At 36.4% G+C, this 27333-nt stretch overlaps 1 protein-coding gene across 2 annotated transcripts; it reads right to left on the reverse strand.

The window, feature by feature from the left end:
* Positions 1-1735: 1735 nt before the first annotated feature.
* Positions 1736-25686, reverse strand: LOC135642335 (protein CTR9 homolog). 2 transcript variants are annotated; one of them, XM_065158404.1, is made up of 28 exons: positions 25639-25686; positions 25193-25272; positions 24511-24617; positions 23974-24407; positions 22514-22580; positions 22155-22349; positions 21588-21688; positions 18213-18299; positions 17976-18092; positions 17828-17891; positions 17464-17678; positions 17223-17307; positions 14974-15074; positions 14767-14859; positions 14183-14251; positions 12817-12909; positions 12375-12629; positions 9709-9789; positions 9481-9639; positions 9240-9335; positions 4703-4804; positions 4516-4623; positions 4214-4438; positions 3519-3785; positions 3336-3407; positions 2824-3108; positions 2346-2553; positions 1736-1932 (listed from the first exon to the last, which is right to left on the reverse strand). In XM_065158404.1, the coding sequence occupies exons 4-27, from the start codon at positions 24118-24120 to the stop codon at positions 2395-2397; spliced, it is 3243 nt and encodes a 1080-aa protein (XP_065014476.1). In that variant the 5' UTR covers positions 24121-24407; positions 24511-24617; positions 25193-25272; positions 25639-25686; the 3' UTR covers positions 1736-1932; positions 2346-2394. The 2 variants fall into 2 exon arrangements, with proteins under 2 accessions (XP_065014476.1, XP_065014475.1); XM_065158403.1 differs by having other exon boundaries at positions 23974-24413.
* Positions 25687-27333: the final 1647 nt, after the last annotated feature.

The following is a 27333-nucleotide window of genomic DNA, read 5'->3' on the forward strand; positions in this document are numbered from 1 at the left end:
ATAGCTGAAACTAGGCCCGTCTTTGATTGCCAATGCGTCAATGGCAATGTTTGTGCAACTTAAATTCTATCAGTATGGTAGAGTAATTCTGCACACAGGGAGCTGCACCAAGTACGATCTACAACCTATTGGACTATTAGTTTAATGATGGGAAAGAGGCCTTCTCATTGAATCCCATGGTTTTGAGTGACACTGAATTACATTTTCTTGAGAAAATCAAACATTCTTCTGTCTCTTTATATACAGTCACTGACACTTTTATCTAATAATTGCAGGGAGCAGACAGGATGTCTCTATGATCAACTTTTCACATGAAGATATGTTCTAGTGGACCTAGAACAACTGATGGTATACAAAATAGTGAATACAGGAACCTTTACAGTCATGGAACATATTTGAGTCAGGTATGTGGACATGGTTCCAGATAACATCAGTTTATCTTGTTTTTTTTTTTCCTTGCATTAAATACAAGTGCTTATTCTTTTTAATGTTAGTGCAATCAAGTTGAGTTATTTTCTGTTTTCCAGTCAATCAGACAACAGCATACTACGTTTTGTGATACCTTGTTTGCCATGTCATCTGACATTTGTGCTGCATTGTTTCTTGACTTGGTTCACTATCTTTGATGGAAAAAATTTAACAAATATATTTAAGGCGGAAGTCCTACCATTTTGCTAGTAAAGTTGGTGTAGGTACCAAAACCTTTCCCATGGACGTCCATGGTGGGGCTTAAGTAATGCCAAGTGCAATTCCTGATGTGATAATTGAAAGACCAAAAAGACCTAAAAAGTGTTGAAATTTTAGATAGGTTAAATGTCTTAAACTTCTTACTATCTAATTTGGTATAGAAGAATATTGAAATTGGACTAAACCTGTCTTATGTCGATCGGCCATATTAGATAGGCGGATGCGGATCTTACTTGATTTGACGATCATGGACGATCGTCGCCTTTAGGACCCGAACAAGATTGCAACTAAGTTGATCTATAATTTTAGTTAAGTTTGTGACAATATATCGGTACACCAATGTGCATTGGTATTTTAAAAAGGGATCAAAAGTTAGCTCAAAATTAAACAAATTTATTTTAGGATTTTTTCTCGTAAAGTCTTCATATTTAAATTATATTTACATGAGAATAGAGTGTCAGGTTTTAAGGATGAAAAATTGTCTTTTGGAGGAACAACTTTGTCTCATATATAAGTTGTTTTCATTTATCTAGAGTTGCCAGTAAAGAAAAAAGGAAAAGGATGAGTTAGAGCAGGGTGAAATTTAGTTATAATGACGATCAGGTAATGACTCAAAAATCATTGCATGAGAATTGATAGGTAATTAGTGTTGTTACTAGTCAGATTTCCATCATACGTATGAACAAGGATATATATTCTCGGAGATCATGTGAGGTTTTCTTCTCAACATATATGCTCGGGGATCAATGATCTGATCAATGACAACAATAGCATGCTAAAGAAATCCTAGGAAGGAACAAAGTCACAATTGTTAAATGGTTGGGATAGTTTCAATGAAAAGGTAGGAAGGAACAAAGTCCCTTCATTGAGTGTCGAGAAACACCTGTGTTAGCTCTATTTCTCTGTGAAGATTCAATGAAAAGGTAGCCCCATTGTTCTCAGCTTTCCTTTTGGTTTAAGGATCCATATCAGAAGAAAACTATGCAAACTTCCTTCCATGCACATTCAACAACTAAAAACTTGAGAAAAGAATCTAAAGCCATGGTGGTAAACTAGAAATATCATTATATTTCGATAGAATATAATGATATTCTAAAACTAAAATCCTTATCATGGATTCTAAAACTGCACAATAAATGAGAAGAAAATCTAAAGCAACATTCGATATAACAATCTCAAATTTAAGAACAAATGAGTCCACTGTCTGCATATATGAATGCCAAACCACCCACTCACCATCCACACCTGCACAGCAAATGATAAGATTCGTGCATCAGTTACAAATTTACTCCACAAGTATGTACACAGGTAAACACATGAAATGCTCATCTGAACATATTATAAGATGGCACTGTTCCCGGCAGCAAAAGTTTATACGTTGCTCCCTTTAGGAAAAAGTTTAGCCCTTTAGGAAATTCTCAAGTGTATCTTAGTTTAATATGGAGAAAAAAACTCAAAATGAAGGGAGAAAAAAAAAGAATTATGCTTTTATATAGCTTGGCAGAACCCAAATTACTCTAATCCTACACAAAATTTGACAATACAATTTACTTTGATCTGAATGAAACAGACAAAGTAACCACATCAAATTACTCGATTCTGTTTTCCATACTTATCAAAAAATTTGTCTATGAAATTTTGTAACTATGTATACTCACCGGATGGCTGACAGCAAAGCCTTCTCCAATCATTAGGAGCCATAGTTAGTCAGTCACCATCGTCATCACCAGCAACACCTTTTGCTTTAATTCCATTAGTTTCTTCATCAGTTTCAGCCGTGTTCACTCTACCGCCCAATGGTTCATCATCCTCATCAGATTCTGACCAGGCTCGCCTCTTTCGATTTATTGCAGTTGAGTGGGCACCCTAACATAGAAAACCAACCAGAAAAGACAGGAAAGAAAACAATCCATCAGGGCGGCTATAATGCACAAACATAACAAAGGGATCTTGGAAACTAATGCACAAACATAATCAGAAATTTTCTAACAGTAGCCCTCCTAAATCATTCGATCGACAGGTATGAGAAATAAATTTAATTAATTAGACTAGTAATCAGACTAGTAAATTTTCTAACAGTAGCCCTCCATAATCAGGCTAGTAAATTTAATTACAAAGGAAGGGCAAATGTTTTACCAAATCATCTTCAGCATCCAAGTCTTCAAGACCAGCAGCGATAAGATCATTTTGTGCTTTCTCTACACCATCATCCTCATATTCATTCATGGCATTTGTGTCTTCCTCTAAGTCTTCATGCTCATCCTCCATGTCAGCCTCCTCTTCATAACGAGACTTCATCTTTTTCTCCTTCTTCCTCCTCTTACCACCTCTTCGTCTCCTCCTGTCACCACCTTCTTCATCTTCAACCTGAGATCTCTCTCTCCGTTTACCAGCAGTATTGCTGGAATGCTTCCATTGCTCCTGAACAAAAAAAATGTGAAAGATCAATAAAGATATCCACATTGGTTATAAGATAAAGATGAGTGAGAATGAGGATAAAACAAATTAAAAGTACTATGATGTCAGATGATCATACTCGAATAAACTAATATCTCCTAGAATATAAATAAATCTGCTTTAATGACTGATAACAGTTGCAGCATAAAAACTGCATAAATAAATCTGCTTTAATGACAGAACAACTCTACCTTAATACGTTCAAAATGTTCTTCTTGTTGCATCACTTGTTTAAGCTCATCCTCTTGCTTCCTTTTCTCCAACTGGTTCATCATGGATATTTCAAGATAAGGTCTCAATGTCTGATATCTAAAGTTGTAGGTGACACTTGAATTAAACACTGAGCAAATTAATGTCAGAATATAGCAACTTGCCTGAAATTTCCTCTGTTCTTCAGCCTTACGTCGAGCTTCCTCAGCCAAGGAAACCTGTCTAGCAACTTCCAGTCTTTGACGATTCTGCTGCTCTTCACGTTCAGCTGCTTCACAATGAACTTTAGCAGCATCAAGCAAATGCTTGCAGTATTCAACATGAGTTTCAAGTTTCTTCTCATCAAATCCATGAGAATGGTAGATGGAAGCTGCAGATAACTGGCTGAATATACACACAGCATTCTTCAATTCTGTGACAGTTGAGCGTACCTATTGAAAACCCATAATACACAATATTTTAATAAACAAAAGTCGTGCATAGACGTAAGTTTCTGAATGCAGATGCACCAAAATATAATTTTCTAAAGACATGAAGTTTGATCTGTGAAAAAAATCAAGAAGTTAATATATGATTAGTAAATCCAAAATATAATTTTCTAAAGACATGAAGTTTGATCTGTGAAAAAAATAAAGTTAATAGCATATACTATTAGTCACAATATATGATTAATAAATCCAAAAAAAGCAAGTCGCAACTACAATTACACCAGCTCATGCAGCAGAGCCTCATAGTACAAGGATGATAATGGCAATATTGCTAGGTGTTCTCTATGTTTCTGCATCACATACACGTTATAAAATTACATCATATTAAATTGACGATAGTCACAATACCAGATCGTTTTGTGTTTACTGACCTCATCAGCAGTTCTTTTTGTCTTTTGTAGTGTTGAAGCTGAAAACTTTTGCATTGCAACACCTGCATCAAATCGAAGTGTATAATTTGAGGGTGCCAAATGAATGGCTCTCAGAAGAGTTTTTTTGCATTCCTGCCATTGTTCAGCCTCATAATGGGTACGGGCTAAGTACTGAAGAACATGGGTGTCGGTGTTGTAGTAAAACTTTCGCAAGCAGTTCTGATACTGTAAAAGAGTATCTGTCATGTTATATTTATAACCAACCAACTGAACAGAAGAATTAACATAAATAATATGGTTACCATTTTGGCAGCCAATGCAAAATGCCCTTGTGCAAAGTAGACATGGGCCAGATTGACCCACACATCTGGCATCTGAACGAATACACTGCCAGATGCTGCTTCTTGGACCTATATCCAATAAAAATCTTTTTTGCATGAGAAAAAAATGTTAAGTATACATGTTGACCAAAAAGCCAATTAAATTGACCTGCGTAAATATATCCTTCGAAACATCAAAGTGACCTTTCTCAGCCAATACAATTGCAGCACCATTGGCAGCATATAAGTTGCTGGGGTGCTGCATTAAAACCTGTGAATAAGAGTTTCATATTCCAGAGTTAAAACAGGATTGTGTTGACATCATTAAGAACGTCAGAGATAAAACACAACCACAACAAAAACTCAACATAATGAAAAAAATCTCATGAGAGGAGTCTGTCAGAAGTACAATTTGATTTTATGATGATGTCAACATGATTTCTGCTGGACTTTCACAAATAATAGCATTGAACATTCACATACAAACTTAACCATATGCAGGATAACCACAAAAATCAATTAGCAAAAGAACCCATTGAAGATGCTTAGAATATCTACAAGCAATCATCTGAAACATAAGACAGATACCTATGATGTGTGGTTTTGATCAAGCATTTAAGTACAAATGGCACAAGAGATACCAGCCAGCCAATAAAATGGTTTGATTTCTTTTATACCAGCTTGAGCACAATTGCCAGCTTGACCATGTCTCTCTCTTTTTCAAATCATTGGCTGCTTCTTTCTTTCCCGTGAGACTGCAAAATTTGAGGGAGTCAACCGTGTAGGCATGAACTAGATCAATTTGGTCCAGTTCAACCAATTTTTAAATGAACAACTTGAAACAGGAGGTTTTGCATTTTGTTCCCGTATCAAGACGTGGGTGAAATAGTACATTTTTGTTCAGAACTTAAATCCAGGGTTTCGATTATCAGAAAAGGTGAAGTGTGGAATATCTATTACAGGCTGGTTATTTTCAAGGTATGAAGTAAACAATTTGATACTAATGTACAATTTGAGTAATTTGACGACCTATTCAGTAGACCAATAAATTTACTTTCCAAGCATTCACTCACAACCAAGATTTCACTCAAATCTAACAGACAGCAAATATCAAGTCCTTGGTGCCCATAAACCAAGTACTTGACTGGTGGCATATATCAGTCCAAGGGCAAGTTCTTCATTAGCAGCATCAGTAAAGCAAGAAAAATGTTGGGCCCCATAATGTAGTACAAGTATTTAGAAATTACCAGTTATTCTGAAGGGCAGTCTTATTTGTTGTCATGCAAGTTTCAGAATGTTATCAGAATTCACATAATTCGTCCAACCTTGAAAATGGCACCTAAGATCCAACCTATAAAGTGACACTTTAATATAATTCAGATAATTCGTCCAACCTAAAGTTACACTTTAATATATGCAGATGGAGCAATTTTTTGTTGTAAGCATAATTTTATTGCAAATAAGTAACTAGTACATCAGATGGATTACTTGAGTTGAGATACACTTTTCTGATGGTTTCATGCGTAAAAAGCCCTAGTTCATGAAGCAGCGCCTCTGAATAATGGTAGTTTTAGTGAGATTTTCTTCTCATACAGGACTATGATGGAGGAGCATATTAATAGCAAAGCAGGAAGCTCTCATGACAATATAAATTAGAATAAAGACTTTAAGCAAGCATTTGGCTAGACAACATTGGCAAAGAATTTTCTTTCACTTGTTCAGCAGTTTATGAAATTGAATTATAGGAAAAAGTAAATATAACATTGTTTTTAATGTTTAGGCCACTTTAAAAACATTGGCAAAGGGAGGAGGATGGCTTACTTTAGGCCACTAAAAGCCAATGTGAAACTTTAGGAAGTTTGATAAGCATCAATCTAAGCTATTGTTGTAAGAAAAGTAAATGTCAGTCCTATGCTCGGATGAAAAATGTGGAGGATTGCTTTAGACCACTAACAGCATATCTGAGACTTTGACAGATTTGATGAGCATGGACTTTAACTGAATAGTCCAAGTAATAATTGAGGCAAAGGAAGTCAAAGTTACATTGTGATCCTAGAACTATAAACAGGACAAAGTAAACATTATTTGGAAAAAGTTATGGAGGTTTACTCCCAATTTCCCAAGATTCAAAGGTGATCACTAATAAGTAATCACAGGCTTCAACAAATCAAGTGGACCCAAGCAATGCAAATGTGGAACCCATTCACTAGGGAAGCGAGTTTATAGTTCATGTCAGTCAGATGCAGGATGATTTGCCTACATGCATGCACGTGCAGTTTAAGCATTCAATGCATTCAACCTCCAGAGAGCTCTGTGTCGAATTGTGAATACATCCGAACAAATACTCAGATACTTGACAACTTTAGTTCTAGTGTTGCAAAAAATGATCAGGGTATAGGCGATCACAGCACCACACCAGACTGCTTTATGTTTAGATATCAGGAAATATGCAACAATTAATACAACCCAAGAAGTAGATTAAGATGTTCCAATTAAAACAACTTAAGGATAATGTCAATATTATTGAAAAAGCATAAGAATAGGATACTTTCTTAAAGAGTCTTAAGTGTAGAATGTTCCAATTAAAAGGCAACGGGAACAGTTTTTTCATCAATTTTTCCACAAATACGATCTCAAATGGAATCAGAAATTCCACTGAGAAGGATGATTGTGAAGAAATTACACTATTAATTATATATTTCAAAGCATGTAAAAGAAGCTTAGGTCACTTTGGATGGTTCCAAAATTGAATCAGATTCAATATAGTAGATGAATCCAGAAAGGTTGGAATCAATGAAATCTGTATATATTTTTAAAAAAAATCATTATCAGATAAGCATGAGCTGTCTAGAAAGAGGACAAAAAAGAAGCCAGATAGGCTAATAAATGGTAGAGCATTCCCTTCAAAAATTAGAGCGGACCTTAGACGTAGTGGCTAGACAGTTGCTCTATCTATTGTCAAGAAGAACATATCCCCAATTTCATGAGCGAGGAATTCTATTTCATCTATTTTTTGAAGTGCAATGTGTGTTTTCTCCAACTGCTATAGGAAAAATAATGAATTTATCCCAAGCATAAATCCTCCACATACAATAAATGGTAGAGCATTCCCTTCAAAAATTAGAGTGAACCTTAGACGTAGTGGCTAGACAGTTGCTCTATCTATTGTCAAGAAGAACATATCCCCAATTTCATGAGTGAGGAATACTATTTCATCTATTGTTTGAAGTGCAATGTGTGTTTTCTCCAACTGCTATAGGAAAAATAATGAATTTATCCCAAGCATAAATCCTCCACATACAATAATAGGAGAATGCATCCAATTCCGACCTACACCAATGATGTTGGATCACGAATGATGAGTATGCACATAAGTATTTTACCGGAATTATATATTATTTTGTGTGAAGGCAGATGACAATTACACGACACTACTCCATTTGTTGTTGGGTTGGGAGTATAATATGATTCCTCTCAGTCTAGACAATTACATGACCCATTCCATTGGAAGACTATGCTGGATGTTCATGCATAATAATCTATTTGAGCAGGAAATCCTTTATCATGATGATTTATTCATGTCCTCGTACTCCTCTAGCACATATCAATACTTGATTATATGGATGATATCTACAATTCTACATTGATCAGCATATTTTTAACAATCATTTCCATGGAATCTTGTATTTCCATTAGGCATTTGTGCTCATGAAAAATCTATTTTCCAGACCAACCTATGATATGAGGTTAGAGATCCTTGCTAGATCCAAGTTAGCAAGGTAGCTGAAGTAATTGTTGGAAGTCATATTCGGAATTGGAAAGTGGTTTACGTAAGGCAGGATCTTTGTTGGTACACAAATTAAATCATATGGAGGTGTAATAGTCCCACTTATGAATATTGGAATTGGTGCAAAGATGGTCTTCCTCTATCCAAACATCAGTTGCATCCTTCTACAAATTCCTGCATTTTGTAGGTAGAGTGTGTGACTTTCACAAATTCCTTTCGAAGCTTCACCTATATCATCAAAAGACAAACTTTTTATATTCTTTTCAACAGTTGGTAAATCCTTGCCCTTAGTAAACAAAGAGGCAATCTCAGTGACTGGAACAATTTAGTCACCCCAGTCACAATCAACCCACCCCTCATGTACTTGTTTGACTCGTTAATGAAATAAGCTTGCTAGCATGCAAACCTTGCTGTTTTGCATTAAAAAAAAAGAAATGGTGACAACTGACTTCAAAGATGAGAATCAACAACTATGGATGACCCGAGGATCACCACAACAGTAATCTCATCAAATCACCTATCAAGGGCTTACTAAGGGAAAGACAAAGTAAGAGTACACAATTGAAGATGTAGCAACATATGTTGGTGAGGTCTCCACTAATTGTGTTTCAACAAAATACAAGTTCAAAGGTACAAAGAACTAAGAAGAGTGGTGATTAATCACAAAGGCCGGAACCACATTGCAAACTCAAGTTCAATTCAACTTTGAATTTCATCTAGCTTGGTTTCATTCGATTTAGGTGGTAAAACAAACAACATAATTGATTTTGTTAAAAAATTGTGGAAACCCAAGCCGAATTGAATACACCACTGAACAGGATCAGTCCATTAAGTTCAAGAAAATTGCAAAAGAGAAGATAGACAACTGCAGATGTTGACATAATGTCTGAAGTAGCAAACAATAAAAGAATATGCTTACTTTGGTGTACAGCTCCTTAGCCTTTTCAAGATGGGTTGCTTCCAACTTGGGACCTCTTTTCTCATTACGTATAGCTGCAAAGTAGTTCCAATTTCCCTAGAAAAAGTATCAAAAGGATAAAAAGAACATCAAAAGAATAAATCCTACTTATAGAGATTCAAGGTAAACAATATGGAGACCAATGCACAGTGTGCCTACAAGCTAAACTCCACAAAATAGTATAGATGAGAAACATACGCACCAAGGCAAGAGTAGCATAGGAATCTTTTCCATCAGTCGCATCTTTAGCAGCACGGAATGTGTCTTTTGCCTTAACCCAGTCATCAATCTTAAGTTCCAGGTCACCAAGCATAGATAGAGCATTGGGGCATTTGTCATCTACTTTGAGAGCATCAGTTATCTACAAATAAAGCATACGTTACTTGGCTTAGCCCTATAAGAATAAAAAGAAGCTATGTTGATGTTATACCAATTCAATGCTTAGTTGGATGTTGTTTCGTGCTATTGCCATGGCAGTCAGTCTCAAATAAGCATCAACATAGTCCGGATACTGAATAGAAAAGAGACAGATTAGTGTGCATGACAAAATTATATAAGCACATTGAAAGTAGTTCCATGGAGTAAAATGTAGCCAAATTATAATAGACACGAATTCACAATGACCATTTTTTAGCAATAACCAGAAAATAGATACCCAATGAATCACTTAGAACTTCCGCATCATGCATTATAGTTTCAGAAGAAACAAAAGACATGATCTAAACTTGCTAGATAGATGAATAGTGGCACTTCTTATCAATTGCTAAAAGATGGAATAAAGCCTTCAAAGTAGCAACATGTCCAATTATAAGGCAAATTATTTAAAGGCATGTCAGATGGTGTCTGAAACACAAGATATACACTTGTATAAGAATGTGACATCTTCTAATAAAACAAGAATGGCAGTACGAACTAACATCCCCCCACTGTTCTAGTTCAGCACAAGACCAGAGCCATGGATGCACATATTTTGTTCTATGACCATGGCACAGTATAAGACACCCATGCACCTTGGCAGCAAGATACCATGCTGGCTTACATTGAATTGACATCAAATCCTAAAGTAGGCAAGAAAAGAACTAGAAAAAATTGTGAGGCTAGTTGGTGGCTAAAAACTATACCATAACCAAGGATGGAGGAAGTAGAGATTTGGAAAAGCATACATAACTTGGGAATGTCTACCTGACCTTTCATGCACCCATCTCACCCCTCTATAGCATAAGAGGACTAAATTTTAAAAGCAAAAAAGAATGCAATCACATATAAGTTTTCTTTATTGAAAGTACAGTCAAGTGAGAAATATTAAATCTCATGTATTTCTCTCTCGATATCTGATTTAACCAAGGTTCACAATTTTTTGAATCGATAACTTCAATCAGGCTCGAACCGGTACCTACCAGATTTTTTCAAAAAAAACCTAAAAAAAGATAGAGAAAAAAAATTGTTAAATGCATGGTTCGCCTTACCGGTCCATATCGGTGTATCGATCAGCTATTGGTTCGGTACATACCGAGCTGTACTGAGCATACCGACAGATAGTACATGGGAGCGTACCAATGTACTGCCTATATCAATCCTCCTATCGGACCAGTACATACCGCTCATACCAAGTGGAACGTTACGGTATGGTGAACCTTGCTTGAACGTTACTCCGTAGTCCATATAGTGCTAGGCTATTGGACCGGTAAATACCACACATACTGAACCATTCCAGATGATATTGCAAAACTTGGTTTTAAAGTAAGTTTTGAGATTATCTTTTGCAAGTATCGGTTAGGGTTGAGGCTGAAGACATCAGGACTACTACAGCCACGTGCAAGACTTGTATTTTTAAGATACAGAACTCAACAGTAATAGAATGCATTTATGGAGTGACAACCCCTCGCACACCTTCAAGAGCAATCCAACACTATGATGCCTCTGTCTTGCTCTTAAACGCTTCCGCATCTGACCCCCCTTCCCATGTGTCCGCCATGCCATCTCTCTATAAGACTCGGGTGATAGGACAACAAAGCACCTATCTGTAAAGATCAGGTGGGATACTGCCTCCAATTTGTGTGGACCCGAAGCACCTATCTGTCACCACTAGTGGGTTAGGTTGATGCTAAAAATTAGAGGGAACAGAAGCTATGATCGAAGGGGAGTACTGTCTATATTTTCCCAGACTAATTAGGCTTTAGCTTTTAGAACAAACTAAAGAGAGGCAGCTTGCTAGACCCAAAAACATGTCAAGGCTGCTATCTTCTATTCTATTAATTTTTTATGCAATTCTCCAAAATTATTTTTAATCTAGTTTTCCTTATATAAATTCTTTGGACACATCTAATGTACCTTAATTGAAGTAGCACCAATTAGGAAGTGTTCTCCAGACAAACAAGCTGGTCCAGACCCCTTTTAAAATGTAATCTTGATAAGGATCATTTCGTGTGCCAACTACTAAAGCTCATAAATCTAACTGGTATTTTGAAACCTTGGTTAGAGGATATACTTCATAACTTCATATCATGATAAATGATTACTTAACAAGCATCTCAAACCTATTAAGCATAATAAAAAGTTTTTTAGATAAAAATGACAATGTAGATAATGTAGCAAGGTCTCTTAAGAAGGTTGCACTATCTTAAATTCATACAGATGGCATAAAGATCCACATATATGAAAATAAAGTTCCTGCAAATAAATTCCTAATTTTTTTAAGAAGTTAAATACTTCAAGAAAGTAGGAAGTATCAAGGTGCCCACCATATCCAACAAGTAATCTACAAGTATAATTTGAAGAATCCACATTTTATAACTAAAAACATCAGATAAGTAATACATAAATTAGTGCTTAAAGCAACCTAGGCTGGACACATCACAATCGTTGTGGAAAATTATATCTTAGTAATGATTTCAATGATGAGCCACACCAGTCACTTTTCTCCATCTCGAAAGGTCGATGATGAACTTTAGTACGTGTCTTTCACTTAATCAAATAATTGAAATAGTTGCAAGTACTTTGATGCACTTTCACTCAGAAAGCACCAGCAAAAAACTAACAATGTTACTTTTAAAAAGGCCAATGGCTAGATGCACTGAAAGGGATGAAGGCACAGACCTTGAACAAAATTAGCCGGTACATATTGCTTGCCTTCTCAGTGTCATTTACTTGTTCAAGTAGTCTGGCATAGTTGAAAAGTGTGGTGACTTTATTCCAAGGCAATTCAATGCATGACCCATCTTCTTCGAGCTGATGAAATAGACTAAAATCCTTGTACTGGAAAGAGTAGTAGGCACTGCGGTCTATACTCCTAGTCAAAAATGAAAGCCATATGGCATCGCTCAATGCTTCCTTAAAAGTTTGTTCAGCCAACTGAGGAAGTAGGAAAAAAAAAAGAGAACTTCTGCTTCATATATGAATAACCAGTGACTCAGTGAAAAAATCTAGCCTAAATTTAAAAAAAATAGGATATTTTTTTGGTTACATATAAAACACCAAATAATTTCTCTTATAACAAATTGACAAAAAGAAAGAAGAAGATGAGACTCTTTTAACAAACCTCAAATTCTCCCTTTTCAAAGTATAGAACTCCAATATTGTTCATTAACTCTATTGGTACTTCTTGCCCTCCTTTCTTGATGAGGTTGCGAGCCTGTGATATCATGACAGTTCAAAATGAAAACACCTGATCAGCATTCAAAACTGAGATAGAAAAACTCTTGTAGTGAGCAGAAAATGCATAACTGCATGAGTTCTCTGACTAATGTAAATGCTAATTGCACAATCAGAAGATTGTTATGAATAAGTATGACAAAGCAATACGAGGAAATGGTATGATATCTCCAAAGCTACAAGGTTGACAAGATCCTAAACTGTACTAGCGAAATCATAAATTAGGTTTAGATAATATTAAGCTGAGATTTCACCACATACACAATGAACACAGGAAGGAATCATTACACAACCTGAGAATTTATGTAAAGGACTAAAAGAGAACATGTAATGTATTAATGCTAGCAATGGAATCATAATCAGCAGTAGGAGAAAATCTGTAAAGGGTAGCCGTGAGCAAGTTTAAGATGTTGCCTGTGTCCAGCAGATGTAAGCCAATATGTTATTTTACAAGGTGACTGCTGAAAGCTCTTTCAGTAAATAACTAACATATGCCCAAAACCAGACAAGGCAAACACTTGGCATACCATATTAGTTACTTGTCATCACAAGTATAGTACATAGGGTCTAAATGACAGGAAGTGAATGGTTCTTGAGTTTCGCATATTTGAATACCTAACGAGTATTATTTATATATTTATATAAAGTCAAAGAAACTCCAATTTTCAAGAAGCAAATCCAATTATTATTTGGATCTAAGCAGCCTGAAATTATTAAATGAAACCTGAAGAAAGAAAATTCTGAAATCAATAAGGTAGAAGAATTTGCATTAATGAGCTTGTAATTTCCTAGACACATTTAAAAATGCTGAAACTAAGACCAGATAACAAAGATGAAAGTTAATAAAAGAACTAGGACCAAATAAATGAAGATGACAGTTAAGGAAAAAAGACAATGTTTTCCATGTCAAAAAAAATGACAAACAGCATAAGTTCAGTATAATAAATCAAGATGGCAGGTTTAATTTCATAATATATTTTATTTGTGTTCACAAGGATGTCAACTGAAGCCATGGCCAACCGATTTCACACGTATCTGAGTCCTTAGACCAGTTCCAGCCAACTGAAGCCACATGCTCAACTATAGCTTAAACGATATTCCCACTAGACCACTTTTAAGAACATTAACTACGGGACTTTGATTACACCTTCAAACGAAATTGCAAGATATACATATTATGGGCCTATCACATGGTTATGTCATGCTTATTTCATAATTATGGCCAAATACTTATGCAAGAAGAAAGCTCATACAGTTTTGAACACATCCAGCGCAGCCCCAGCATCTGATGATATCAACAGCTCACCAAGTTCTGTGAATGCCTGCAACCACCTTTACTTAATGCAATGACTACAAAGTTGTATGACAAAAAACTGCTTAACAAGAAATAAGAAGCATGCACTAAAAAAGCATCATTAAATGCAAAAGAATGCGAAAGATTATCTTCATAATGTGTATAACTGTAATTAGAGGTAGTCTCCCTTTGCATGACACAGTGCCATGTGCTGGAACCATGCTAGCATGTGTCGGCATGATCAGCATGTCAGATACTTGACTCATGATCTAAATGCAACTTGATTTTGGTCATTACAAATTTAATAAGTAATGTTATTTACAAAGTCAACAAACAGTAGCAGAGCAAAGAAGCTATTTAATCTATAATAATCACTACTCAAGAAATTAACTGCACAGGAAATAGGCTACCAAGAAATGTTCAAAGGTCAACAAAAGAAGTGATCAAAAGAAGACCAGTACATTGGGTTGGGACTTATCATGATGAAATCAAAGATAAACCATCAAACAGATAATTATATGGAGTTGCAAAAATTGGATGTACCACAGAATCTTTTGGGTCAATTCTGGTAGCCTTACGGAATGTCTCTACCGCTTTGTCAATCTCACCAAGCTGGGAATATATATGTCCGACAGCCTGTAAATATAAGGAAAATGTAACTGCTAAGAATTATGACCAAAATTCTACTCTTAAACAAGAAAGAACAACAAATTTAAGCCTAAGCTATCGTTAGTTTGCAATGTCACTCACCTTTAGACTTTCACAATTTTCAGGATGAACCTCCAAAACCTTTTCAAAGCTTAAAAGTGAACTTTTAAAGTCTCCTAGCTTTAGCTGAACTTGACCAAGACCTATTCCAATGAATCAAGCATATTACAAATACCATGACAGATAAAAAGAATGAAAAATCACAAAAGCATAGTACAAAATAGATGAACAATTGCATGAAAAAATGTTGAAGATTGTTATAAAATTAGTATGATTTATTTTTTATATCCATAGCCACAATGCAGCTTGAAATTAAGCAACATAAACAGTTAGTCTGACACATTTTTTAACAGGATGAGACTTGTCCTACTTGAAAGCATCTTTGTCCCAGTATCAGGGGTCCACCTTAAGTGCTTCTCAAGGACAGTTGGAATGGCAAGATGGCATAATCTGCTGGCAACTGCCACTAGACCTGAAAGCTTGGATAGGATTTCAGTAATTGATTATTGTATGTAATAGTAGAGTAGCATTAGGTGGGAGCCAGAATAATTACTGATTTTTCCCCTTGTGCTTGCCTTTTAGACTACTGATCTTTATATATGCATATACTTGTTCATGTATGAACTTATATTAACAGAGTAGGCACTTCACTGCTTTAATTATGTGGTTAAATGTATGAAAGATTTTCTTGTTACACATTTACAGTAGGTAACTGAACACTGAACACAACTGTCATTTGCAGGATTAGCTTTAGGATAAGTCTTATGATACTAAATAAAGCCTTAAAAAAGCATCAATGTGTACCTCTTTTAGTCTGATTCCTTAGAATATTCTACCGATCTAATAAACACAATTTATTTTCAACAATTTCACCATCCAAGTTGACCTTTAAATGCATTTGTCACACATTTGCACTAAGTTACTTGTACATAGTTGTCGTGTGTAGAATCAGCTAATTCTACTCCATTTTGCTTTAGAAACAGATCTATTAATAAATAAGACCTTAAATAAACATTAACAGATGCTCCTCTTTGACTAATTCTTATGATATGCTACCGGTTATCCATCTTGTTTAGGTATGCATAACTTCTACACAAGTTCCAACATACCCCAACTACATCTTGTTTAGGTATGCATAATTCTTATGAGTTGGACAAAAGGTGGCCCAATGCACGAGGTTCCCATTGATGCATGATCTGGGAGACCAGTGTAAAATTAAATATGTGAGCAATGTTGCTGTTTTGTTAACTTGAATCCTAGTTACCCAGATCACAACTGAGAAGCTTTACTATGGTGCCAAATTGCCAATTATAATTCAAAAATCATATTGAGAATATTAACGATTTAGAAATAAGAGAGAATAAAGTAACATCATGCGTGAAATATATTTTAATACTTATCAAAATTTTCAAATCATATTATAAAAGTATGAAACATATTTTAAACAATTAAAAAAATTAATTAATAATATTTTATCACTATTTGTTATTTATACTAATCTAAAGTTCAAAGTACATATTAAAAGCTCAGAACAAATTTAAACATTTTATAAATGACTTCTTTCATGAAAACACACAATATATATGTATCAATTATACAAATTTTATAAATCACCCCAAAAGAACTTTCTCAACTTCATAAGCAAAATAATATGCGGGACTTCATATTTTTTAAAAGAGTCATATCCTTGGTACTTTATCAAGACCAGGGACCATGAAACTCCGCATATCCAGGTCTCGCAGTCCATTGACAATCCTAGGGTGGAATGATAGGCTTGCAGCTGGAGTGAACTATAATCCCATTTTAGGCAAGGACTTGTTTTGAAGACTCTTATTTGTGAAATCTACTGTTAGATGTGATCCAACAGTAGTAAAAACTGTATATGAAATACACATTACATACCTACATAAAATATAACGGTACGCAGATCAGGTCATTGCCAAAACAAATTGAACGCAGAAAGTATGATTTGAATCATCAAACCAGATCATGATCTAAATCTGATCAGTTCTGGTCAAATTTGATCCATTGCCAGCCCTAAGGTGATACACCAGTGAATCATTAGAACTGAGATGTCTCACTTTTTGAACCAAAACACAACAAGATGCTCCCCGATAGTTGTTCAGACCTTTGCAACTTCACTTTTAATATATTATTATTACCCACTTGACAATATCACCTAAATGAACAACAGTGTCATGGTCTCGAGTCTTGACCATACTGGTTGGTAACTTGGTATAGTCCAGTTTACTTTAAGATGAACAGCCGTAGGGAAGTAGGTAGTTACATACCATAATATGGCAAAACAAATTCTTGCGGTTTACTGGTTTCTTTGACAGATGCCATGTAGTACCGCAATGCCTTCTCAAAATCCCCCTGCACAGGCAATTGTAAGACAATGTTCACTTGGTCCCCAAAAAGACAATACTCAAATAAAAGACTGAGATGCAGAGTTAGTAATAATAATAATCAATAGTTAAACTAGAAAACGTTGATCAAAAGTTCATCACAAGATAATCATAGCTGTTGCACCTTGCTGTGGTATGATCTTGCCAGGTTGTAGTAAGAATGTGCCTTCATCAATCCATGGCTACTCACAGCCAGAGCAGTCTCAGTTAACTGTTCAACCAGAAAATGCTGACCAGTAAAAAAGAAGTGATTGGCTAAACAATTGAGGGCCATTGGACAATAAGGATAAATCTCAAAAGCTCCTTGCATTTTCTCCATTCCTTTTTTAATACCATGAGCTGTAATTAACAAATACAAAAAAAGAATTACATGTGATCCAGAATCTGAGCTTGGGTAATACAATTTTTTCTAATAATAGAAACCTCTCTATAATATATGTACGAAATAATGGAAATATGATATGATTACTGAAGTACAGATAATTCACCTTCATTGGTTTGCAAATCCATTACTCCAAGAGCTACTAAAGCTTCAACATTATCTGGATCCAACTGCAAATTTCAGGGAGTAAAAGAATATATAAGATGGGAGACAAAGATTACATCAACATATGTAAACCATTGATGCAGATTTGCCTGAAGAACTCGCTGAAAAGCCTGTCGAGCTTTTTCAAACTGACCAAGTTTGTAGCGGCAAAAGCCAATACCAAGTCTCACAGAGGCTGGACAACTTGGATTTATTTGCAATGCTCTCTGACCAATGTTAAAACAAGTTAATAGAATATTCCAAAGAAAAAATTAGAAACAACACATCAACATCAATGAAACATTTATTTTTTTGGAAATGACATGTATTACACAAAAGAAATGAACCTTATAAAACTCTAAAGAGCTCCGGTATGAATCCATGGCTTTTTTGTAATGTTCTTCTCTCTCTGCAATATTGAAATCAACACAAGCCTGAAGAGAGGAAATTCTATATTTAGACTGCTGTAATCAACAAACATGTCCAGTAAGATAATAGTTTCAGCAAGCAAAAAAATGTCTCAATACATTAGTTGGCGGATAAGCAGAACAACAAAGATCTGCAAAGATTAATACAATTAAGAATGATTCACATAAGCATATCAAACAAATGGTGGCAAACTTTCATCACGGTAGTAAAATTGATTTAGTTAAAAGTAAAGGGAAGAACAGCAGTCAAACAACTTGTATACGTGTATAACTTCCATCTCTATCCCCTCTTTGGCACTTGAAATGTACCTTATAGATTAGCAGCAGTCACGATGAAATTAATTACATGGTATTTGACTTTCCCCTAATACTAGCAGTATTTTATGATATGCATAACAAATTGGTGCCATAAAATGTTATAGTTCCCTTATTCTGTGTGACCACTATGTTAATTGGTTGAACACACAAGGACGATGTTATATTCAACCCACAGCTCCACAATCTCAAACTAAATGTGTACATTAGTTGCAACACATAAACTGATTTACAACCTTGAAATTATCATAGACCAGCTAAGAATCACGATCACTCGTTTTGAAACATAGACATCACAAAAAGAATATTCAAGAAAATGGCATCTGACTCCAGGATTGTCACCTTGTATGCCCGTATAACACTTGCAGCTAGACAGATTGGTATGTACCAATTGACACAGTATAACACAATTTCTATCCCAACCAGTGCAAGCCAATCATATTTCAAAAGGTATGCAGCACTAACACCACCCTTGATGTGACAAAGAATCCAATAAAAGCACCTAAACAGATGGGAAACTTCCTCATCGTGGTCAATTGACTCACTTCTTTTCACTTGATTTTCAATGTGATATTTTATTGTTTCGAATCACTCACTATGGTTATGACAACTTTGACTCAAAATCCAATACTTTCTAAGACACTTCCTGTGGTCTATAATGTAAGTGCCAAATGCAGAAACACAAATTGAACGTCTTTTTATTCGACTCAACCTAGTTAAATTCCAAGTCACATTTGGAGGTTATTGAATGCATCACAAGATTATGCTCTTTGCAATATTATATAGTAACAGTAGATTTATTATAATGGGAGAGTTCTTAGCATTGCTCCAGAAATAAACATGTAAAGGTAGATAAGCATAGCCAAGAAGAAGAAAACAAACTCCATTTACAACAACATACCTAAAATAGCCTAGATACATTTTGAAAATTACAACAACATACCTAAAATAACCAATAAATAGATTCTAAGAAGGCAGAATGTATAAGCTATTTAGGCAAAAGAGATGACTTAGTAAATATCAAGGAGACTATTCTTGAGCTCTGTCTAGAAGCAACCAAGGAAAATTTTGAAGCAGACATCCCCAAATGCATAGGCGAGAACCTTTACAAAACATCTTAATGCTTATAATCTAAAAATTAATGAGACACACCATCCTGGAAGGTTACTAACACAGCTAAGGGATATATCTTACAATTCAAGGTAGCCAATATGAAGATGCACTTTATACATCCATCCATATAAGCATCAATACACCAAAAAATACAAACACAACCTGACAGACACATACTAAAAGGTGCAGCAAAAAAGAGGCTAGTAAAATAACTATAGAAATGACCATTGTCCGTATCAAACTATCTGAAGACATACAGTATAAGAGCTGGACCCCTCATATACAAAAAACATGATGTTGCTATTGTAACGTCCCCACTCTCAATTTTTGAATTAAAGCTCCACGATTCTAGTGACACCAATAAAACAACTTCAACATGAACCTCAACAAATCAGGATGCGAATCGGACGTTCAAGAACTTGATACACCAAAAACAGAACACCTTCAAGATAAACCTCACACCAGATCGGGATGCTAAGCAGACACTTAAGATCTTGATTATTGCTATTTGTACAAACAAGCTCGATGCTCCTCTAGGTGTGTCCTATGCATCATGATATATACCACTTCATGTTTGACGTTAGGTTGAAAAAATTGGTAATATTATATTTCTCAAAAACAATTCTAGATGGTCTGCAACATATAAACTAACATTCAGAGAATGGATACAACTTAACTCTGAAAATATGTAAGCCTAACTTTGAAACATGAATAAACAGCGAAGTCTTTACAAGATATGAGGACCTTTACTTTCGAACTGGAATTGAATTTCTCTCTTTATTAGACTCATACAAGGAAAAAAAATACCTTTATTCATGAACAACTAGGTATTACTTCGATAGAGGATAAGATGAGATAAAATTGTTTAAGATGGTATGGGCATATGTCTAGGAGACCTCCGAATGCAATAGTTAGGAGCAGTGAAATGATTAATGTTGGTAGTACGAGGAGAAATAGAGGAAGACCTATAAAAACTTTAATAGAAACTATGAATAAAGATTTAAGTACTCTGAACTTAACTAAATATATGGCTTTTTACAGATCTCAATTGCGACAAAAGATCCATGTAGCCGACCCCAAATAGTTGGGATTTACGGCTTTGCTATTGTTTTTGTTTTTGTTGTCTTAGACCCATACATAATTTCACATCTGCTATTGGTAAAACAAGAGCTAGAAATTTTTTTTACATATTCATTGACTGCATTATAATAAACCTTAATGAAGTGGCCCTTGATATTCCTATTATTGAAAGATATTATCAATAACATATCACTGAAGTTCATTGGTTAAATGGTGTGTTTGAGTTCAATAGTAAGGTTGCTCCTTTGTGACCAAAATGACCAACTATCTCAGTTTAATAGTAAGTTTAATTCAGGGAAGTAATATTTCCGTTTTTAGGGTTGAGGTTCCATATGTTAACTCTTCCCACATCCTACATTCGTGAAAGCGTCATGCAGTGGGCCATAATATATTGGTACGTGTCGTGAAATGATATCATGAATCCATTTTAATGCATAAGCGAGAATATAAAAGAATGCCATCTCAGCATTCATATCATCAATCTCATCATCCCCATGAAAAATGTTTTCATAGAAGAGAACAACCGACCCAGGGATTTAACAGGGCCCCCATGCTGACGCATGCTAACCTCCATAACAAATTTAATGCAGCGATGAAGTCTTTTTTTGGTGTCTTTTCGGCAACCACTGATGTAGTATCTGATTTTCTCTTTTATTTTTTCCTTCTTTGCTCCTTTTATTAATACTTATCACCTTAATAAAGTAAGATAACAATTCCCAGTTTTCGACAAAAAAAATAGTAGTGACTAGTGAATGCTTTGTAAGATATGGGAACTGCAACAAGTACCTGACCCAGAAGAGCAGGAACACAGTTGGGATCTTCCACTAATGCAATTCTAAACGATTCAGATGCTGTCTGAAGTTCACCTTTCGCTACATAAAGCTGACCTGTGTGAAAGATCCAAAACAGCAAGTAAATATTTCCTATGTTTAAAGATGATCTCAGTTATGTGCATTTTCTTAGGAGGAAACCAAGTGATAATATTTCAATAAACCACAAGACTAACCTCATAATAACCAGAAAATTTTGCATAATAATACCTGTTGCAACTTGCACGCTCATTGCATTCGTATTTTATGTCGATTAGACAGGTTTTTCTAAGAAAAAAACTTGTGACTAAAGCACCAGAACATCATGTATGTTGTTTAGCACAACAAAGTGTCATGGAAATATCATAAAGTTGTCAACATCCATAAAAGCACACAGACACAAAGATCCAAACAAGGCGAGACCCTAGGCACCTGAAAAGTCACTTCCTAGCGCAAGATGGCACATCCAGTTCTGGATTGCAATCACGAGGTACAAACCGCATGGCAAATTCTAGCAAGTAAAAGCAAAGAAATGAACCCAAACCTTTCCCGATCCATGTATAGGGTTCATGTGCATCAATTCTTGATGCTCTATTATAGTACTGGGTTGCTGAAATAAAATGCTCCTCCTTGTCTCGTTGTTTTGTTTCAATCTTCCCCAAATAAGTGTAGTACGCAGCCAAGGCATTTAGTATAGCGATCCTCTCATACTTGACATCAGCATAATACTCATCGATCTCTGCAACAAAGAAAATATTATAAAGCACCTAACAAACATCTAAACACTCATATAAATCGGTAAATAAAAATTAAACAGACATCAATGGACTTCAGGCTTCTTTGTATTTTATAATAACTCGAAACAAAATCTTCCTCCAATAAGGTGGGAGAAAATAATGGTACCTGGGCTTGATCCTTCCTCCAAAATCTGCCGAAATTGGTCGAGTTTCCCTTGCTTAAAGTACTCTCTCTGTGTTGACGCAAATGAAAAATAAGTTGACACTGTAGGAAGCAAATAAATGGTATTATTTTGAAATTATAAAATCAATGAACCAAGTGCTGATGTGCCTGAAGCAGATCAACAAACTTATATTCTCCATTTTCCAGGAAGCACAGAAAACCTTCATAGTTTAGTTTGGGCTTGACTAAGGTTCTCTTAGCAATGATCACAACGCTTGCTGATAGGAAAATCAGAAAGAGTATATTTGCTTTCCTTCATTTCAATTGAATCAATACCAAGTCCATTCAATTGCAAACGAGGGTTTCGCTCTTATCCAAGGCAAAACATACGTCAGTTTTTTTTTTTTTTTTCGCGTGACCGTGATGCTCTCACTTGGTTAGTCTGAGTATAAATGTAAGAAAGACTTCTTAGCTTTCTTGACTTGTGCAATGTAATTTCACACATGCTTCAGAACCTGGTTCAAAATATACAGTGTATGATGGAATTTACACTTCTTATCTTTCTTCTCAGTATTGCTTCTTTGGCAATATTGGTCGATAAGCTTCGTTGTGATGAAATTTTAATCAAATTACAGTTCAACTATGATATGCTATGTTAGTCAATTATGCTATGCTAGTATATGATGGAATTTAATTCACTCTTACGTTCATATCATTGTGGTAGTTATACATTTATTTTATAAGCAAAATTTCCTTATATGATGGAAATTATAAGGAATATTTTAGTCAATTATGCTATACTAGTATATGATGGAATTTAATTCACTCTTATGTTCATATCATTGTGGTAGTTATACATTTATTTTATAAGCAAAATTTCCTTGTGGCAACTTTCATTTTCAACCTAAACATCTCACTTTTGGAAGTAATAAATTAGCAACGAATAAATTTAAAAAGTAGTGCAAGATATAGTTCCTCAATTCCCTGCAAAATCCAACTATGTAAATTGTAAACCACCATTATAAAAATTTAAATTATAGTGAAAAAGAAAAAAATAGCAATTCTTGATATCCCTATACAGACACACATACAAATCAAGAACAGCAGCAAGAATTATCAGCTTGTGGAAACACATCCAAAAAACTTAAAATAAAAAAGAATGATTAAGGATTATCCAAAGAAATTATGCTTTTTTTTTTGTCTGATGCTAGCTGAAACGAAGTGCAAACTTGAGTAACTCAGTTTCTTGCTAACCATAAACAAACAAAGAAATTAAAGCACGAGAAATCAATGACAGCAAAGGACAACCGCGTCAAAAAAACTAACTCTATACCTACAAAACTAGAGATTATTGAAACTTCTAGGAAGGGTCCAACCAGAGTCCAATTACAAAGATTAAAAAGGACGACGGAACAGAGAGGGAAAAGAGAAAAATAAACGGGAATGGAAGAGGGGGAGCCGACCGCAATGATGAGCCAGAGGTGGAGCGGAGCCTGCTCGGCCTTGAGGATGTCGATCATGTCGGTGGCGTCGCGAGGCAGATGATCGAGCGCCACCATCACCTCCTCCTCCGAGTTCTGGACCGGGATGTACACGACGCCCCCCATCATCCCCTTGCTCGATCAGCCACGCCCCCGATATTATGCCCTTCTGCCCCCGTTGTGTCTCTCTCTCCCCTTCTCTTCTCTCTCTAGGTTTTTATGTCCCTTTTCCTTTCCCTGGCCCGTCTTTCTTTCTTTTAATCCAGAAACAGAAACCAATAGACGAGTTGCCGATTAATGCTGCGTCTGGGTCGGGTTCGCGTTCCGGTTCGGGTTCGCGTTCCGGTTCGTGCAAATATGCAGGAAGGGCCCACCTTGTCTTTGAGCCGTTACACCTCTTGACCTACGCAATCAAACTAACACTGCCAAGTGCGTCAAGGGAGCTTTCTTGAATGAAATAAATAATTTATTCTTAAAAGAAAAAAAACTAAAAATGCACGAAGGGTTTTACAGAGGCACCTATTGTTTAGTATCACGTGCGATGCATGTGACGATCTTAACAAGTTCTCCCTTGTCGACGAAGTACAGAACTCCAATATCGATCACCAATTATATTGGCAATAAATCTGTTCAGCATTCAAAAGTGAATTAGAAAAAATTGCCAGAAAAGCAATTGAGATTCCTAATTATCATTGTAAATGCTAATTGCACACTCAGAAGATTGTTATATTTCTTACAAGCACGAAGCAGCAAAATAGAAAATGGTATGATTCTCCGAAGCTAAGCGAGGAACCACTGCGAAACCAGACAATGTGGAGCGCAGGAAAAGGGATCGAGAAAGCATAACGTCACAGATAACAGGAAGCGTAAGAAACCGGAGAGGACGGGAACAATTTACAGCGGCAAAGCAAAACGCGTCGGTTCAAAGAAGAGAGTATGGGATCAAGGGATGCCCATAAACAAAAGCCGTCAAGAATCTACTTCAAGAACTCGAATCGAGTCAAGAAAAGAGGCTACTCGCTCTTCGATTTCACGGCAAGAAGAACCCGGAACAACCAACCCAAGACACAAAGTACAGGTCGAAGCGATTTTACCTTCTCTCCAACGTCGAGCAACAAGTAAACGAACCACGAGAGAAGCAATCAAAAAACCACTTCGAGATGTCAAAGCAATTGAAGAGAGGATGGATCAAGAACAATACCTTGCCGCCGTATCGAGTTCCTGTTGCTCGTTTCTCTCTCATGCTGAAACTCCAGATTATTATTTCGAGCCAGAGTTAGGCTGAAGCGAAAGAAAAGGGATCAAGAAGACATAAAGCAAAGGATCGCAGGAAGCGAAAGCAATCAGAGAGGAAGGAAATAATTTACAGCAGAAACCATCGGAGAAAAAACATTCAAGAAACCAACTCGGAAACCAAATTGTGACATAATGAGCATCATCGATCACAGTTTGAGCCCAAACCGTGAATAGGAACGTTAGGAAAAGAGGAACACACCTCTGAAACCACAGGATTGAGACGAGCAACCCATTCAAGAAACCCCATCGAGAACTCGAAGCAAGCCCGGAAACAATCGGCGGAAAAGCATTCAAGAAATAAACTCGAATCGAGTCAAGATCAGAGAAGAAGCATGGGATCGAGCGCATTGCCTAGTCTCTTCCGGCTGCGCGTGCGCCCTTCCGCTTTTCCTCCGGCTGCTCGCTCTTTCATTGCACGGCACAAACAAATCCAATTGCCCCAATAAAAGAAACAATAGGACTCTGCGCGTCGTCGAACGAACCGAGCTTAAGCTCAATACATCTGATTTAACCGCCCTGGGAGCCATGCAGATTTACCACGGACGAGGGTTCAGGAAGCTCCATCTCGACGTCACCCAGACGTGTAGGGCCCACCGGGGGGATGATCCTGGGTCCGATCCGGATCGTAGCGGACGAGGCTATGTAGCCCGTCTCGGACACTTCGTGTGATGCTGTTATCGGCGAACGCGAATCCGACGTGACCTGTGGGTCCCGTTCATCGCTGGCAAGCCACGTCGCCTCAATGGCTGTCTCTTCCGCGAGAGTACGCTTCACGGTTCTCCCTGTCCAGCCACCGAAAGCTCACCACGTGGCGAGACTGACAAAAGGTAGTGGAAAGCCTTTGTTCCGTCCTCTTTTGATGCGATTCTTTTTTTCAGTCGTCGTCTCGAATGGCCACAATGCCTAGAAACTTGATAAGGTTGCTGCAATCGGCGATCTCACAATGCAGATGGTAGCAGCACCTTAAGGAGGTCATTGATGAGGCCAGAGCAGTCGAGGAGGCAGCAGCCAGCACCGGCCACAGAAGCCATGGAATCTGTGGAGAAGATAGCGTCGTCGCCGAAGAGGCCACCGAGTAAGCCAAGTCAGAGGCAGAGACTTCCACAAGAAACCACAATAACTCCAGCCGCCGAGAAGACAACTTTAGCCTCCAGCAGCTCCGGCTGCGACGGAGGAAGCGGAGGCTGCGGAGGAGAGTGGGTGTTGTTGAGGTTGAGCGTGGAGTCAGGAACCCAAGTAAATTCTCGACACCGTATGATTGACAGTAGGCGTAGTAAAATCCTTTTAGAGTTCATATCATCCAATGCCATGTGTCATGGGTATGTGTTCTGAGTGTAACGGTTATTATTAAATATCTTATTTAATAATAACGTAACCGTTCTTAAGATTCATAATTCATTATCATAAATTTCTTCATTTATTATGATTTAAATGATTCCAGTTTCTTATTCTTTATGCATTAAACCGTTATTATTAAATTAAATATTTAATATCATTAAGTTCTTCATTATGATCCAAACGTTACAAATTTGAATTAATTCTTGAACGTTATGAGTTGGTGATGATAAATGTTCTTGATGGGAGAACATCTATATATACATGAGGATTTTGGTCCCTTGGCTTAATCATCTCTTTGAAGCGAAAGACTTTCCTACACCATCTAAAGCGAGAGTTCTAAGCCGAGAAGAACCAAAGTTCAAGAAGAAACCTCTGCAGAAATTCTTGGTGACAATGGCTGGAAGTACGCTATTTCGTTTCCGCATTAGTTTTATTATATTTCTATTACAATGATTTAAAAACACAAGTTGACTTCGTTAAAATTTCTAACACTGAGTTGTAGTCCTTATCGAAGTACATAATTGGAGGGTCCACGATTTCCCCATCTCGCAATCCCAGGTTCAGTCATGTGTCATGCATATTGCTGTGGTGGCAGACCACCACACGTGGATAAGACTGCACCAAGCACATGATCTCGAGCCTTTGTACTACGAGGAAGATAAGGTTTCTTATTGAGTTGCTTGCACCTTTTACAACTCCATGATTCTC

This window comes from Musa acuminata, chromosome BXJ3-7, assembly GCF_036884655.1.
Source record: "Musa acuminata AAA Group cultivar baxijiao chromosome BXJ3-7, Cavendish_Baxijiao_AAA, whole genome shotgun sequence".
In the NCBI taxonomy this organism is placed as follows: Eukaryota; Viridiplantae; Streptophyta; class Magnoliopsida; order Zingiberales; family Musaceae; genus Musa; species Musa acuminata.

Coding starts and splice junctions, on each gene's coding strand:
- LOC135642335 (XM_065158404.1), bottom strand. CDS start 24,120: ATGATGGGGGGCGTCGTGTACATCCCGGTCCAGAACTCGGAGGAGGAG. Junction 21,689..22,154: donor CTATACATGGATCGGGAAAG/GTTTGGGTTCAT, acceptor TCTTTCACACAG/GTCAGCTTTATGTAGCGAAA. Junction 12,630..12,816: donor TTGAAAAGGGAGAATTTGAG/GTTTGTTAAAAG, acceptor CTACTTCCTCAG/TTGGCTGAACAAACTTTTAA.